The 17515-nt window shown below is 37.4% G+C and overlaps 1 protein-coding gene across 4 annotated transcripts in view; it reads right to left on the bottom strand.

Moving 5' to 3' along the window:
- BRCC3 (BRCA1/BRCA2-containing complex subunit 3) overlaps positions 1-17515 on the bottom strand; it is a 76715-nt gene that overhangs the window by 42290 nt on the left and 16910 nt on the right. For all 4 annotated transcript variants that reach the window (XM_027099678.1, XM_027099679.1, XM_027099680.1 and 1 more), the window contains one exon: positions 17093-17148. In XM_027099678.1, coding sequence (XP_026955479.1) covers positions 17093-17148 — 56 coding nt within the window. The remainder of the gene's footprint in view (positions 1-17092; positions 17149-17515) is intronic.

Here is a 17515-nt window from a genome sequence, read left to right as displayed (position 1 = left end):
CTTCCTCTTTCTGACTTACTTCACTCTGTATGACAGACTCTAGGTCCATCCACCTCACTACAAATAACTCAATTTCGTTTCTTTTTATGGCTGAGTAATATTCCATTGTATATGTGCCATATATTCCATTGTATATGTGCCACATCTTCTTTATCCATTCATACAATGATGGACACTTAGGTTGGTTCCATCTCCTGGCTATTGTAAATAGAGCTGCAATGAACATTTTGGTACATGACTCTTTTTGAATTATGGTTTTCTCAGGGTATATGCTCAGTAGTGGGATTGCTGGGTCATATGGTAGTTCTATTTTTAGTTTTTTAAGGAACCTCCATACTGTTCTCCATATTGGATGTATCAATTTACATTCAAACCAACATTGCAAGAGGGTTCCCTTTTCTCCACACCCCCTCCAGCATTTATTGTTTCTAGATTTTTTGATGATGGCCATTCTAACCGCTGTGAGATGACATCTCATTGTACTTTTTATTTGCATTTCTCTAATGATTAATGATGTTGAGCATTCTTTCATGTTTGTTGGCAATCTGTATATCTTCTTTGGAGAAATGTCTATTTAGGTCTTCTGCCCAGTTTTTGGATTGGGTTGTTTGTTGTTTTGATATTGAGCTGCATGAGCTGCTTGTCAATTTTGGAGATTAATCCTTTGTCAGTTGCTCCACTTGCAAATATTTTCTCCCGTTCTGAGGGTTGTCTTTGGTCTTGTTTATGGTCTCCTTTGCTGTGCAAAAGCTTTGAAGTTTCATTAGGTCCCATTTGTTTATTTTTGTTTTTATTTCCATTTCTCTAGGAGGTGGGTCAAAAAGGATCTTGCTGTGATTTATGTCATAGGGTGCTCTGCCTAGGTTTTCCTGTAAGAGTTTGATAGTTTCTGGCCTTACATTTAGGTCTTTAATCCATTTTGAGCTTATTTTTGTGTATGGTGTTAGGGAGTGTTCTAATCTCATACTTTTACATGTACCTGGCCAGTTTTTCCAGCACCACTTATTGAAGAGGCAGTCTTTCCTCCACTGTATATTCTTGCCTCCGTTATCAAAGATAAGGTGACCATATGTGCGTGGGTTTATCTCTGGGCTTTCTATCCTGTTCAATTGATCTATCTTTCTGTTTTTGTGCCACTACCATACGGTCTTGATTACTGTAGCTTTGTAGTATAGTCTGAAGTCAGGGAGCCTGATTCTTCCAGCTCTGTTTTTTGTTCTCAAGATCGCTTTGGCTATTCGGGGTCTTCTGTGTTTCCATACACATTGTGAAATTTTTTGTTCTAGTTCTGTGAAAAATGCCAGTGGTAGTTTGATAGGGATTGCATTGAATCTGTAGATTGCTTTGAGTAGTAGAGTCATTTTTGCAATGTTGATTCTTCCAATCCAAGAACATGGTATATCTCTCCATCTATTTGTATAATCCTTAATTTCTTTCAACAGTGTCTTATAATGTTCTGCATACAGGTGTTTTGTCTCCTTAGGTAGGTTTATTCCTAGATATTTTATTCTTTATGTTGCAATGGTAAATGGGAGTGTTTTCTTAATTTCACTTTCAGATTTTTCATCATTAGTGTATAGGAATGCCAGAGATGTCTGTGCATTAATTTTGTATCCTGCTACTTTACCAAATTCATTGATTAGCTCTAGTAGTTTTCTGGTAGCATCTTTAGGATTCTCTATGTATAGTATCATGTCATCTGCAAACAGTGACAGCTTTACTTCTTCTTTTCCGATTTGGATTCCTCTTATTTCCTTTTCTTCTCTGATTGCTGTGGCTAAAACTTCCAAAACTATGTTGAATAAGAGTGGTGAGAGTGGGCAACCTTGTCTTGTTCCTGATCTTAGTGGAAATGCTTTCAGTTTTTCACCATTGAGGACGATGTTGGCTGTGGGTTTGTCATATACAGCCTTTATTATGTTGAGGAAAGTTCCCTCTATGCCTACTTTCTGAAGGGTTTTTATCATAAATCGGTGTTGAATTTTGTCGAAAACTTTCTCTGCATCTATTGAGATGATCATATGGTTTTTCTCCTTCAGTTTGTTAATATGGTGTATCACGTTGATTGATTTGCGTATATTGAAGAATCCTTGCATTCCTGGACTAAACCCCACTTGATCATGGTGTATGATCCTTTTAATGTGCTGTTGGATTCTGTTTGCTAGTATTTTGTTGAGGATTTTTGCATCTATGTTCATCAGTGATATTGGCCTGTAGTTTTCTTTCTTTGCGACAACTTTGTCTGGTTTTGGTATCAGGGTGATGGTGGCCTCATAGAATGAGTTTGGGAGTGTTCCTCCCCCTGCTATATTTTGGAAGAGTTTGAGAAGGAAATGAGTTAGCTCTTCTCTAAATGTTTGATAGAATTCGCCTGTGAAGCCATCTGGTCCTGGGCTTTTGTTTGTTGGAAGATTTTTAATCACAGTTTCAATTTCAGTGATTGTGATTGGTCTGTTCATATTTTCTATTTCTTCCTGATTCAGTCTTGGCAGCTTGTGCATTTCTACGAATTTGTCCATTTCTTCCATATTGTCCATTTTATTGGCATAGAGTTGCTTGTAGTAATCTCTCATGATCTTTTGTATTTCTGCAGTGTCAGTTGTTACTTCTCCTTTTTCATTTCTAATTCTATTGATTTTTCTCCCTTTTTTTCTTGATGAGTCTGGCTAATCGTTTATTAATTTTGTTTATCTTCTCAAAGAACCAGCCTTGGGCTTCCCTGGGGGCGCAGTGGTTGAGAGTCCGCCTGCCAATGCAGGGAACACGGGTTCGTGCCCCGGTTCGGGAAGATCCCGCATGCTGCGGAGCGGCTGGGCCCGTGAGCCATGGCCGCTGAGCCTGAGCGTCCAGAGCCTGTGCTCCGCGGCGGGAGAGGACACAACAGTGAGAGGCTCGCATACCGAAAAAAAAAAAAAAGGAACCAGCTTTTAGTTTTCTTGATCTTTGGTATCGTTTCCTTCATTTCTTTTTCATTTATTTCTGATCTGATCTTTATGATTTCTTTCCTTCTGCTAACTTTGGAGGTTTTCTTATTCTTCTTTCTCTAATTGCTTTAGGTGCAAGGTTCGGTTGTTTATTTGAGATGTTTCCTGTTTCTTAAGGTAGGATTGTATTGCTATAAACTTCCCTCTTAGAACTGCTTTTGCTGCATCCCATAGGTTTTGGGTCGTTGTGTCTCCATTGTCATTTGTTTCTAGGTGTTTTTTGATTTCCTCTTTGATTTCTTCAGTGATCACTTCGTTATTAAGTAGTGTATTGTTTAGCCTCCATGTGTTTGTATTGTTTACAGATCTTTTCCTGTAATTGATATCTAGTCTCATAGTGTTGTGGTTGGAAAAGATACTTGATACAATTTCAATTTTCTTAAATTTACCAAGGCTTGATTTGTGACCCAAGATATCTATCCTGGAGAATGTTGCATGAGCACTTGAGAAAAATGTGTATTCTGTTGTTTTTGGATGGAATGTCCTATAAATATCAATTAAGTCTATCTTGTTTAATGTATCATTTAAAGCTTGTGTTTCCTTATTTATTTTCATTTTGGATAATCTCTCCATTGGTGAAAGTGGGGTGTTAAAATCCCCTACTATGAATGTGTTACTGTCGATCTCCCCTTTTATAGCTGTTAGTATTTGCCTTATGTATTGAAGTGCTCCTATGTTGGGTGCATATTTACAACTGTTATATCTTCTTCTTGGATCGATCCCTTCATCATTATGTAGTGTCCTTCTTTGTCTCTTGTAATAGTCTTTATTTTAAAGTCTATTTTGTCTGATATGAGAATCGCTACTCCAGCTTTCTTTTGATTTCCATTTGCATGGAATATTTTTCCACCCCCTCACTTTCAGTCTGTATGTGTCCCTAGGTCTGAAATGGGTCTCTTGTAGACAGCATATATATGAGTCTTGATTTTGTATCCATTCAGCCAGTCTGTGTCTTTTGGTGGGAGCATTTAATCCATTTACATTTAAGGTAATTATCAATATGTACGTTCCTATTCCCATTTTCTTAATTGTTTTGGGTTTGTTATTGTAGGTTTTTTCCTTCTCTTGTGTTTCTTGCCTAGAGAAGTTCCTTTAGCATTTGTTGTAAAGCTGGTTTGGTGGTGCTGAACTCTCTCAGCTTTTGCTTGTCTGTAAAGGTTTTAATTTCTCCATCAAATCTGAATGAGATCCTTGCTGGGTAGAGTAATCTTGGTTGCAGGTTTTTCTCCTTCATCACGTTAAATATGTCCTGCCATTCCCTTCTGGCTTGCAGAGTTTCTGCTCAAAGATCAGCTGTTAACCTTATGGGGATTCCCTTGTGTGGTATTTGTTGTTTTTTCCTTGCTGCTTTTAATATCTTTTCTTTGTATTTAATTTTTGATAGTTTGATTAATATGTGTCTTGGCATGTTACTCCTTGGATTTATCCTCTATGGGACTCTCTGTGCTTCCTGGACTTGATTAACTGTTTCCTTTCCCATATTAGGGAAGTTTTCAACTATAATCTCTTCAAATATTTTCTCAGTCCCTGTCTTTTTCTCTTCTTCTTCTGCGACCCCTATAATTCGAATGTCGGTGTGTTTAATGTTGTCCCAGAGGTCTCTGAGACTGTCCTCAGTTTTTTTCATTCTTTTTTCTGTATTCTGCTCTGCAGTAGTTATTTCCACTATTTTATCTTCCAGGTCACTTATCTGTTCTTCTGCCTCAGTTATTCTGCTATTGAGTCCTTCTAGAGTATTTTTTATTTCATTTATTGTGTTGTTCATCGTTGCTTGTTTCCTCTTTAGTTCCTCTAGGTCCTTGTTAAATGTTTCTTGCATTTTCTCTATTCTATTTCCAAGATTTTGGATCATCTTTACTATCATTATTCTGAATTCTTTTTCAGGTAGACTGCCTATTTCCTCTTCATTTGTTAGGTCTGGTGGGTTTTTACCTTGCTCCTTCATTTACTGTGTGTTTTTCTGTCTTCTCATTTTGCTTATCTTACTGTGCTTGGGGTCTCCTTTTTGCAGGCTGCAGGTTCATAGTTCCCGTTGTTTTTGGTGTCTGTTCCCAGTGGCTACGGTTGGTTTAGTGGGTTGTGTAGGCTTCCTGGTGGAGGGGACTAGTGCCTGTGTTCTGGTGGATGAGGCTGGTACTTGTCTTTCTGGTGGGCAGGTCCACGTCTGGTGGTGTGTTCTGGGGTGTCTGTGGCCTTATTATGATTTTAGGCAGCCTCTCTGCTAATGGATGGGGTTGTGTTCCTGTCTTGCTAGTTGTTTGGCATAGGGTGTCCAGCACTGTAGCTTTCTGGTCGTTGAGTGAAGCTGGGTCTTGGTGTTGAGATGGAGATCTCTGGGATATTTTCGCCATTTGATATTACGTGGAGCTGGGAGGTCTCTTGTGGACCAGTGTCCTGAAGTTGGCTCTCCCACCTCAGAGGCACAGCACTGACTCCTGGCTGGAGCACCAAGAGCCTTTCATCCACATGGCTTTTGGGAGGTCTGAGGTCTTCTTCCAGCGATCAGTGGGTGTTCTATAGGAGCAGTTCCACGTGTAGATGTATTTCTGATGTATCTGTGGGGAGGAAGGTGATGTCCGCGTCTTACTCTTCTGCCATCTTCCCCTAATTAAAAATCTATTTGCCATTCTTACATACTTGTTGGTGAAGCATATGCTCATGTCTTTTGCCCATTTTTAATTGGGTTGTATACTTTTTTATTGTTGAGTTTTGAGAGTTGTTTGTATATTATAGATACAAGTCTATTTTCAGACATTTGATTTGAAATATTTTCACTCACACTGTAGCTAGTCTTTTCATTTTCTTAAGTTTCTTTCACTCAGTAAATTGTTTAATTTTGATGAAGTCTTGTTATCAAATGTCTTTTATGGAAAATGCTTTTTAAAATTTGTATTGGAGTATAGTTGATTTACAATGTTGTATTAGTTTCTGCTGTACAATAAAGTGAGTCAATTATACACATACATATATCCATTCTTCTTTAGATTCTTTTCCCATATAGGTCATTACAGACTATTGAGTAGAAGTCCCTGTGCTATACAGTAGGTCCTTATTAGTTATCTATTTTTTCATATATATATATTAGTCTGTATATGTCAATCCCAATCTCCCAATTTATCCCTCCCATCCCCCTTTCCCCACCGGTAACCATAAGTTTGTTTTCTATGTCTGTGACTCTATTTCTGTGTTGTAAATAAGTTACTGGAAAAATGCTTTTGGTTCCAAGAATAAGAACTGGTTGGCAAGCCCAATATCATACAGATTTTCTACCTGTTCCTCTAAGACTTGTCACACTCTTATTTCTATTTGGACCTATGATCCCTTTTAATGTTTTTTTTTGGTATGAGGTTTAGAACGACGTTTATTTTGTATATGGTAGTGTAACTGTTAGACTATTCCTCCAAATTTTATTCTTCCTTTTCAAAATTGTTTAAGGTATTCAAGTTCCTTTGCCTTTTCATATAAATTTTAGAATCAGTTTGTCTGTATCTACAAAAAAAGTCTTGCTGAAATTTTGATTGCTGTTGCTCTAAACCCATAGACTAATTTGAGGAGAACTGAAATTTTTACTATGTTGAGTCTTCCAATCCATAAACATGGCATGTCTTTCCATTTAATTAGGTTTTCTTTGATTTCTTTCATCAATGTTCTGTGGTTTTCAGCATATAGATTTGATAGATTTTGATAAATTTACACCTGTTTCATTTTTTGTAGTACTGTGTTAAAATGTTGTTTCCAATTTTCTATTGCTGGCATTTAGAAATATTGCTTTTTTAAAAAAATCTTTATTGGAGTATAATTGCTTTACAATGTTGTGTTAGTTTCTGCTGTATAACAAAGTGAATCAGCTTTATTTATACATATATCCCCATATCCCCTCCCTCTTGCGTTTCCCTCCCACCCTCCCTATCCCACCCCTCTACGTGGTCACAAAGGACCAAGCTGATCTCCCTGTGCTATGCGGCTGCTTCTCACTAGCTATCTATTTTACATTTAGTAGTGTACATATGTCCATACTACTCTCTCCCTTCGTCCCAGCTTACCCTTCCCCCTCCCCATGTCCTCAAGTCCATTCTCTACATCTGCATCTTTATTCCTGTCCTGCCCCTAGGTTCTTCAGAACCTTTTTTTTTTAGATTCCATATATATGTGTTAGCATACGGTATTTGGTTTTCTCTTTCTGACTTACTTCACTCTGTATGACAGACTCTAGGTCCATCCACTTCACTACAAATAACTCAGTTTGGTTTCTTTTTATGGCTGAGTAATATTTCATTGTATATATGTGCCACATCTTCTTTATCCATTCATCTGTCAATGGACACTTAGGTTGCTTCCATGTCCTGGCTATTGTAAATAGTCCTACAATGAACATTGTGGTACATGACTCTTTTTGAATTATGGTTTTCTTGGGGTATATGCCCACTAGTAGGATTGCTGGATCGTATGGTAGTTCTATTTTTAGTTTTTTAAGGAACCTCCATACTGTTCTCCATCAAGACAATATGGTACTGGCACAAAAACAGAAATATAGATCAGTAGAACAGGATAGAAAGCCCAGAGATAAACCCACACACATATGGTCACCTTATCTTTGATAAAGGAGGCAAGAATATACAATGGAGAAAAGACAGCCTCTTCCATAAGTGGTGCTGGGAAAACTGGAGAGCTACATGTAAAAGAATGAAATTAGAACACTCCCTAACACCATACACAAAAATAAACTCAAAATGGATTAAAGACCTAAATGTAAGGCCAGACACTATAAAACTCTTAGAGGAAAAAACATAGGCAGAACACTCTATGACATAAATCTCAGCAAGATCCTTTTTGACCCACCTCCTAGAGAAATGGAAATAAAAACAAAAATAAACAAATGGGACCTAATGAAACTTCAAAGCTTTCGCACAGCAAAGGAAACCATAAACAAGACCAAAGGACAACCCTTAGAATGGGAGAAAATATTTGCAAGCGAAGCAACTGACAAAGGATTAATCTCCAAAATTGACAAGCAGTTCATGCAGCTCAATATCAAAAAAACAACCAACCCAATCCAAAAATGAGCAGAAGACCTAAATAGACATTTCTCCAAAGAAGATATACAGATTGCCAACAAACACGTGAAAGGATGCTCAACATCACTATCATTAGAGAAATGCAAATCAAAACTACAGTCAGGTATCATCTCACACGGGTCAGAATGGCCATCATCGAAAAATCTACAAGCAAGAAATATTGCTTTTTTGTGTTGACATTGCATCCTGTGACATCACTTAACTCACTTATTAGTTCTAGGAATTTCTTTATAGATTCTTTGGGATTTTCTGTGCAGATAACCATGTCTTATGCAAATGAGGATTAGTTTTTTTCCAGTCTATATGCCTTTTATTTCTTGCTTTATTGAACTAAGACTTCCAGCACAAAGTTAGAAGTGGGGAGAGGGGACTTTTCAGCACCAAGCTCTACTTCTAAGGACTTCTTTTTCAGGTAAAATTCAGAGAACGTAAAATTCACCACTTTAACCATTTTACAGTGTGTGATTCAGGGACTTGTACATTCACAATGTTGTGCAACCATTACTGTTACCTAATACTGTAATATTTTCATCACCCCAAAAAGAAAGCCCATACCTATTAAGCAGTCGCTTCCTGTTATGGTCTGAATTGTGTCTCCCCCCAAATGCATATGTTGAAACCCTAAGCCCGAGTACCTCAGAATGTGACTGTATTTGGAGACAGGGCCTTTGAAGAGGTGATTAAAGTAAAATGAGGCTGTTAAGGTTGGACGCAAATCCAATCTGACTGGTGCCCTTATAAGAAGGAGAAATTTGGACATGCAAAATGACCCCAGGGATGCACATGTAGAGAGGAAAGTCCATGTGAGGACACAGTGAGAAGGCAGCCATCTGCAAGCCAGGAAGAGGTCTCAGAAGAAACCAAATCTGCCAGCACCTTGATCTTAGACTTACTGCATCCAGAACTGTGAGTAGATAAATTTCTGTTGTTTAAGCCACTTGGTGGTATTTTTTATGGCAGCCCTAGCAAACTAATATACTCCCAGTTTACCTCTCTCCTCTAATTTTTGTCTCTACAGACTTGTCTATCCTGGACATTTCATACCACATGTGGCCTTTTGCATCAGGCTTCTTTCACTTAGCATGTATTCAGGATTACAGCAGTTATCAGTACTTCATTTCCCTTTATGACAGAAAATTCCATTGTATGGCTACATACACTACATCTTGTTTATTCACTTATCAGCTGATGGTCATTTGGGTTAGTTCTGCTCTTTGTCTATTTATGGACAATGCTGGTATGAATATTCAAGTACACGTTTTTGTTTGAACACCTGTTTTCAACTGTCTCTGCTACATACCTAGGAGTGGAATTGCTAGGTCATATGGTCATTCAATGTATGCATTTCTGAGGAATCACCAAACTTTTTCACAGCATCTGAACCATTCTAGATTCCCCCCTACAATGGGTCAAGGTTCGTTTTCTCCACATCCTCAGCAACACGTTATTTTCCTTTAAAAAAAAAAAGTACAGCCATCCTAGTTGGTGAGAACAGTATCTCATTACGGTTTTATTTGCATTTCCCTAAAGACTACTGATGTTGGGCAGCTGTTTTTGTGTTTATTGGCCATTTGTATATCTTCCTTGGAGAAATGTCTACTCAAGTCTTTTGCCCATTTTTAAAAATTGAGGTGAAATTCACATAAAATATAATTAACCATTTTAACTAGGGAACAATTCAGTAGAACTTAGTACATTTACAATGTTGTAGGACCACAACCCCTATCTAGTTCTAAAACATTTTCATCACCCCAAAGTAAAACCCCGTATCAATTAAAGCAGCTGCTCCCCATCCTGCTCCCCATTTCTGGCCAAACCTGCCAACCACCAATCTGCTTTCTGTCTCTATTCTAGATACTTCATATAAATGAAATCATACAATATGTGACCTGTTTTTTTGTTTGGCTTCTTTTACTTAGCATAATGTTTTCAAGATTCCTCCACATCATAGTATGTTTCAGTACCTCATTCGTTTTTTATGAGTGATAGTCCAATTCAATGGATATACTAAATTTTGTTTATCCATTCATCAGTTGATGGACATTTGGGTTGTTTCCAACTCTTGGCTACTGTGAACAGTGCTGCTATGAATATTCATGTACAAGTGTTTGAGTACCTGTTTTCAATTCTTTTTGGTATATACCTAGGAATAGAGTTGCTAGGTCATATGAATTCTCATATGAAAAACCTCCCCCCAAAAAACTGTTTTCCACAGCAGTCTCACCATTTTACATTCCCCACCAACAATGTCTGTAGGTTCCAATTTCTCCACATCTTTGTCAACACTTGTTATTCTCCATTTTTAAAATTATGGTCAGCTCAGTGAATATAAGGTGGTATCTTGTTAGTTTTGATTTGCATTTTCCAAATGACTAATGATGTTGAGCATCTTTTCGTGTGCTTGTTGGCCTTTTGTACATCTTCTTTGGAGAAATGTCTATTCAAGTACTGTGCCCATTTTTAAATTGAGTTGTCATTTAGTTGCTGAGCTGCAAGAGATCCTTATATATTCTGGATACTAGACCCATTCAGATATTAAGATTTGCATATATTTTCTCCTATTCTGTAGGTTGTCCTTGCACTTTCTTGGTAATGTCTTTTGATGCAGAAAAGATTTTAGTGTCTGGTTTTTTTTTAAATAAATTTATTTATTTATTTTTGGCTGTGTTGGGTCTTTGTTGCTGCGCACGGGCTTTCTCTAGCTGCAGCAAGTGGGGGCTACTCTTCGTTGTGGTGTGCAGGCTTCTCATTGCGGTGGCTTCTCTTGTTGTGGAGCATGGGCTCTAGGTGCATGGGCTTCAGGAGCTGTGGCTCGCGGGCTCTAGAGCACAGGCTCAGTGGTTGTGGCTCATGGGCTTAGGTGCCCCGCGGCATGTGGGATCTTCTCGGACCAGTGCTTGAACCTGTGTCCCCACATTGGCAGGTGGATTCTTAACCACTGAGCCCCCAGGGAAGCCCAAAAGATTTTAGTTTTCATGAAATCCAATTTATCTGCTTTCTTTTGTTATTCATGCTTTTGGTGTCATATCTAAGATTCCATTGCCAAATCCAACATCATGAAGATTTACCCCTATGTTTTCTTATAAGCATTTTATAGTTTTAGCTCTTCTATTTAGGTCATTGATCTATTTTGAGTTAATTTTTATATATAGTGTATGTGGATAACCAGTTGTCCCAGCACCACTTGTTGAACAGACTCTTCTTTCCTCATTGAACGACCTCAGCACCCTTGTTGAAAATCAGTTGGCCACAGATATGCAGGTTTATTTGTGGACTCTCAATTTTATTCCATTGGTCTCTGTGTCTCTGCTTATGCCAGGTCCACAAAGTTTTGGTTAGTGAAGCTTTGTAGTAAGTTCTGAAATCTGGAAGTGTGATTCCTCCAACTTTATTCTTCTTTCTCGATATTATTTTCACTATTCAGGGCACCTTGCAATTCCTTATGAATTTTAGGATCATCTTTTCCATTTTTGTAAAAAGGGCCATTGGAATTTTAATACAGATTTTATTGAATCTTTGGGAAGTACTGTCATCTTAACAATATTGGGTCTTCCAATCCATGAGCAAGGGATATCTTTTGATTTATTTAGGTGTTTTTTCTTTCACCAATGTATTCTAGTTTTAACTTTACAAGTCTTTCCCATTCTTGGTTAAATTTTTTCCTAGGTATTTTATTATTTTGTATGCTGTCGTAATTGGATTTTTTAGTTTTATTTTTTACATTGTTCATTGCTGGTGTGTAGAAATACACACTGATTTTGTGCACTGATTTTGAACACTGCAACCTTGCTGAACTCATTTATCAACTCTAGTAGCTTTGGGGGCTTTCTTTCAGATTGTCTATATATAGGAACACATGATCTGCAAATACATAGTTTTACTTCTTACTTTCCAATTTGGATGCCTTTTATTTCTTTTTTTGCCTAATTGTTTTGGCTAGAACTACCAATAACATTGAATAACAGTGGTGAAAGTGGGCATCCTTGTCTTGTTCCTCATCTTATGGGAGAAAGCTTTTCACCATTGCGTAAAATGTTAGCTGTGGGTTTTCATAAAAGCCCAAAAATGTTGAGGAATGTTCCCTAGATTCCTAGTTTTCTGAGTGTTTTTATTATGGAAGGATGTTGAAATTTTGCTTTTTGTGCATCAGTCGTGGGTTTTTTCCTTCATTCTATTAATGTGGAATATTAATCAATTGATTTTCTTATGTTGAACCTCACTTCTATGCCAGGGATAAATCCCACTTGATCATAGTGTATAATCCTTTTAATGTGCTATTGGATTCAGTATGGTAGGATTTTGTTGAGGATTTTTGCATCTGTATTCATAGTGAATATCACTTTGTAATATTTTTTTTTGGTGATATCTTTGTCTGGCTTTGGTATCAGGGTAATACTGGCCTCAAAGATGAGTTAGAAGTGCTCCATTCTCTTCTATTTTTGGAGAGTTTGAGAAGGATTAGTGTTAATCCTTCTGTAAATGTGTGGCAGAATTAACCAGTGTAGTCATCTGGTCTTGGAGTTTTCTTTGTTGAGATGTTTTTGCATACTGATTCAATCTATTTAATTTTTATAGGTCTGTTCAGGTTTTCTATTTCTTTTTGAGCTAGTTTTGGCAATTTGTGTGTTTCTAGGAATTTGTCCACTTCATTTAGGTTATCTAACAATTGTTTGGTTTTACCTTATAATCATTTTTATTTCTGTAAAGTTGGTAGTAATGTCCCTACTTTTAATTCAGATTTTAGTTATTTGGTTCTTCTCTCATCTTTTTGTCAGTCTAGCTAGACATGTCAATTTTGTTGATCTTTTCAAAGAACTAACTTTTGGTTTCTTTGATTCTATTGTTTCTGTATTCCCTATTTTGTTTGTCTTCACTCTATTATTTCCTTCCTTCTAACTGCTTTGAATTTAGTTTGCATTTCTTTTTCTAGTTCCTTAAAGCGTAGAGTTAGAAATACCTTAAATACTGATTTGAGGTATTTCTTTTTTAAAGTAGGCATGTATAGCTATAAATTCCCCTCTGAGCACTGCTTTTGCTGCATCCCATAAATCTTGGTATGTTGTGTTTTCATTGTCATTAGTCTCAAAGTATTTTCTAATTTATCTTGTGATTTCTTCTTTCTCTTAAACACTGGCTGTTTAAAAGCATGTTTTTTAATTTCCACATATTTGTGAATTTTCCAGATTTCTTTCTGTAACTGATTTCAGATTCCATTCCATTTTTGTAGAAGATGCTTTGTATGATTCCAGTCTTCAAAAATTGAGACCTGTTTTGTGAACTAACATGTGGTTTATCCTAGAGAATGTTTTATGTGCACTTGGGAAGGAAGTGTATTCAGCTATTGTTGGGTAGAGAATTCTGTATGTGTCTATTAGGTATAGTTTGTTTATAGTGTTGTTCAAGTCTTCTGTTTCATTATTTTTTTTCTAATTGTTCTATCCTTTAAGGAAAGTGAAGTGCTGAAGTCTCCCACTAGTATTGTTGAACTGCCTACCTCTCCCTTCAGTTCTGTCAATTTTTGTGTGATATATTTTGGGGTCCTTTTGTTAGGTGCATATATGTTTATAATTGCTATGTCTTATATCATTTTTTGTTCAATTCTTCCTTACCGCCTTTTGTATTAGAAAGACATTTTCTAGTACACTGTTTTGCTTCCTTCCTTTCTCTCTCTCTACTATATATCTCTACTTTCTTAACGGTTTCCCTGGAATTACAATTAACACTTTAGTTCAAATTAGCTCCTCAGACTGGGTGAATTGACATTATCCAGTCTGAGGAGCAGAAAGAAAGAAAGAATGAAGAAAAATAAAGAGCCTGAGACCTGTGGGACATCTTAAAACACTCTAAGTGTACTCATAATAGGAGTCCCAGTAGAGGATGAGATAGAGAAAGGGGCAGAAAATGTATACAAATCACCTATCTTGAAGTTTGGTGATGCTTTCTTTCGTCTTCTCAAACCTGCTGTTGAACCTACCTAGTGAATTTTTCACTTCCCTTATTGTACTTCTCAGTTCTAGAATTCCTATTTGGTTCCTTTTTATAATTTCTCTCTTTATTGATATTTTCTATTAGGTATTCTCTATCATTCTCATGGTTTTCTTTAGTTCTTTGTATATCATTTCCTTTAGCTTTTTGAAAATATTTTAAATAGTTGATTGAAAGTCTTTGTCTAGTAAGCCCAACATCTTGGCTTCCTCCAGGAATGTTTTTATTAATTTATTTTTCCTGCTTTCAGCCCATAATTTGTTTCTGTGAATGCCTTTTTTGTTGTTGCTGAAAACTGGACATTTCGAATATTTTAACTATGGAAATCGTATTCTACCCCCTCCCCAGGGTTTATTGTTGCCGCTTGTTTTATCTGATTTTGTTTGTGTGTTTAGTGACTTTCCTGAACTAATTTTTTATAGTCTATATTCTTTGTTATATGTGGCCACTGAGGTCTTTGTCTTGTTAGCTTAGTAGCCATCTAGTGACTTGACAGAGATTTACTTAAATGCTGAGATTCTGGTGGTTTTTTTTCTGGATTTAGTATTTGCCAGGTTGCTATAAAATATTGATTACTTTCTAGAGTTCCCATAAAGTTGATTCTGACAGTTTTTGCCAGATTATTCACTGCTTTTGTGGAGGACTTTTTTTTTTTTGCGGTACGCGGGCCTCTCACTGTTGTGGCCTCTCCCGTTGCGGAACACAGGCTCTGGACGCGCAGGCTCAGCGGCCATGGCTCACAGGCCCAGCCGCTCCGCGGCAAGTGGGATCTTCCCGGACCAGGGCACGAACCTGCGTCCCCTGCATCGGCAGGTGGACTCTCAACCACTGCGCCACCAGGGAAGCCCTGTGGAGGACTTTTGAAGTTTCCTACTCTGCCATTTTTGTTGATGTCACTCTCTCTTTTGTCACTTTCTCTCTTGATGTCACTTTTTCAATTTTAATGTTCTGAGGGGGAAAATGTCAATTTAGAATTCTTTATCCATTAGGGTTATTAATGAAGAATAAAAACATTTTCAGGCAAGCACAGATGCAGAAGGTTTAGCTCAAATGCACACCTTTCTTAGGAAGTTACTAGAAGGCCTTTAACAGCAAAATGACAGAGTGAACCAAGATAAATGACATGAAATCCAGACAACAATGGATCCAACCCAGGAGAATAATGAAGGAAAGCCCCAAGACATCAGCTGAGACCTGATTAGCATAGGAAGATAGAAGGCTTTAGGGAGCGATCCTAGGAATCTGGAACTCAGGGAGGTGATAAGGTCAGAGAAGTAAGGGAGAAAAAAGCCATTCAAAACCCCATGAAAAAGCAAAAAGCTATACAGGAAAGGAAATGGAATCATAGTATACTACTTTATAGTGCTTGGTTGTACATGGAATAATATTTATATAATCATAACAATATAAACATTTTGTTTTCTATTCTTAGAATCAACTAGTACACAAAGCACAGAAAACACAATTGTGATTACAACATAGAACACAGGTTTTTGCAACTGTGAAAATATAAAGGTTTATGGTAAAACTGCAAGTAACACTAGGGAGCCAAGAGATGTCTATTGTCTGTTGTTGATAGAATAAATAAAGGGGCAAACTTTAAGATTAGAAAAGTAACAACAGAAGAACAAAAAGTAGTAATATAACTACATTGGGCAGAATGGAGATGGGGCGGTGTGAACTAAATCCTCATTTGTGAGACCAAGATAACATAATAAGAAGAATAATTAATATCTAAAATTAGTAAATCAAGAAAGAGTATCAAAAGTATATTATTTAGAGATATCAAGGTAAACAACAGAAGAACTAAAAACAAAATTGGGAGAAAGAAGTGGTTCCCCCTGAGGAGTGACAGTATTCCTCATAAATTCTGTGCCATCTGATATTTTTATGCACGTGCATCTATTACTTTGATGAAAAATTTAAAAATTAACACTTGTGTATGGTTCAACATTCCAAAGCTGTAAAGGTACAATTAAGTCTCCACACCTCCTTCCTACTTCCTCTCTGCTGAGGTGACTGATGTTTCCTTCCAGATATTCTGTGTATTTCCAAGCAAGTACACTGGTATGTCATGAGTAGATTTCTCTTCCATATCCTTGTATGAATGGTAGCATTCTATACAGACTGTTCTTGTACCTTGCCTTTTTTACTTAACAGTGTATCTTGGAGATATTTATGTAGCACTACTAAGCATCCTTATTTTTTTTGGTCACGCCATGCGGCATGTGGGATCTTAGTTCCCCGACCAGGGATTGAACCTGGGCCCGTTGCAGTGGAAGCACAGAGTCTTAACCACTGGACCGCCAGAGAATTCCCCTCATATTTTTAATAGCTGAATATTATTCCATCATTTAGATGCATCAATAATTTATTTAATCAGTTCTGTACTGACAGACATCTGTTATTTTCCCCAATTCTTTGCTGTTTCAAACAATGCTATCATAATAAATTGACAAATATTATAAGAAAAAAATTTTAGGCATTCTTTGTTTCTGTCTCCCAATTAGATAATGAACTTGGCTTTCTCTCTGCCTCCTTGGTGCCTACCATGGTGCTTGGCATATAGTAGTTACTGTATTTGCTAATTTAGGTTGAATTGAACTTAAATGAGGAAACTAAGCTATGCAAACATTTAAATGAGATACTGTAATTCTAAAATCAAGTTTATGGCACAACAAAGACAAGAGCTTATACAAATCTATAAGACTCTGCACATTCAGCCTTTGTTTTACAATTCATCAGAGACAGGGAAAGTAACAGTGCAACTCAGTTTAGAATAATGCAGGAAAGGAAATGTGGGACAGGGCTGTGGTGATGTAACTGCAATGAACAGACTCCTTGCTTATATGATCCTAGCTTTCTAGATCCCTGATATCCAAGGTGCTAAAGAGATTCTAATTCCTCACAGAGATGTTCACATGTATAAGCAAGACTATAGAATTCTTAGTGTCTTACTAATGAGAAAAATAAAATGAAATAAAACAATCAATTCCCTGGAATGGAGATTAACCCACCAATACATACATATATCTCTGTCATACTTACTCTGAGCTCTTTTGGGCCTGTATGGACTGAAAGCAAGTGTAGAGTACCCGTCCAGTCTAAAAAAAGAAAGAAAAAAGAAAAAAAGAAAGGTCACACAGAGGATTAATATTGAAAGAGTTATAGCAATTTAGTGGACGCTAACCTAAAACTCAAAGGCCCCTCTGGGAGTGGAAGGTTAGAAGAGACTCCAAAGATAGACTATGTATAAATCAGTTTCTGTAAGAAGGATCAAATACTCAGTCAAGGGCTTCCCTGGTGGCGCAGTGGTTGAGAGTCCGCCTGCCGATGCACGGGACACGGGTTCATGACCCGGTCTGGGAAGATCCCACATGCCACAGAGCGGCTGGGCCCGTGAGCCATGGCTGCTGAGCCTGTGCATCCAGAGCCTGTGCTCCGCAACGGGAGAGGCCACAACAGTGAGAG

Source organism: Aethalodelphis obliquidens, unplaced genomic scaffold (genome assembly GCF_003676395.1).
Source record: "Aethalodelphis obliquidens isolate GAN/ISIS:26980383/991018 unplaced genomic scaffold, ASM367639v1 scaffold136, whole genome shotgun sequence".
NCBI classification, from domain to species: domain Eukaryota; kingdom Metazoa; phylum Chordata; class Mammalia; order Artiodactyla; family Delphinidae; genus Aethalodelphis; species Aethalodelphis obliquidens.
The sequence above is the reverse complement of the archived record's forward strand: the minus strand, read 5'-3'. Positions and strand labels throughout refer to the sequence as shown.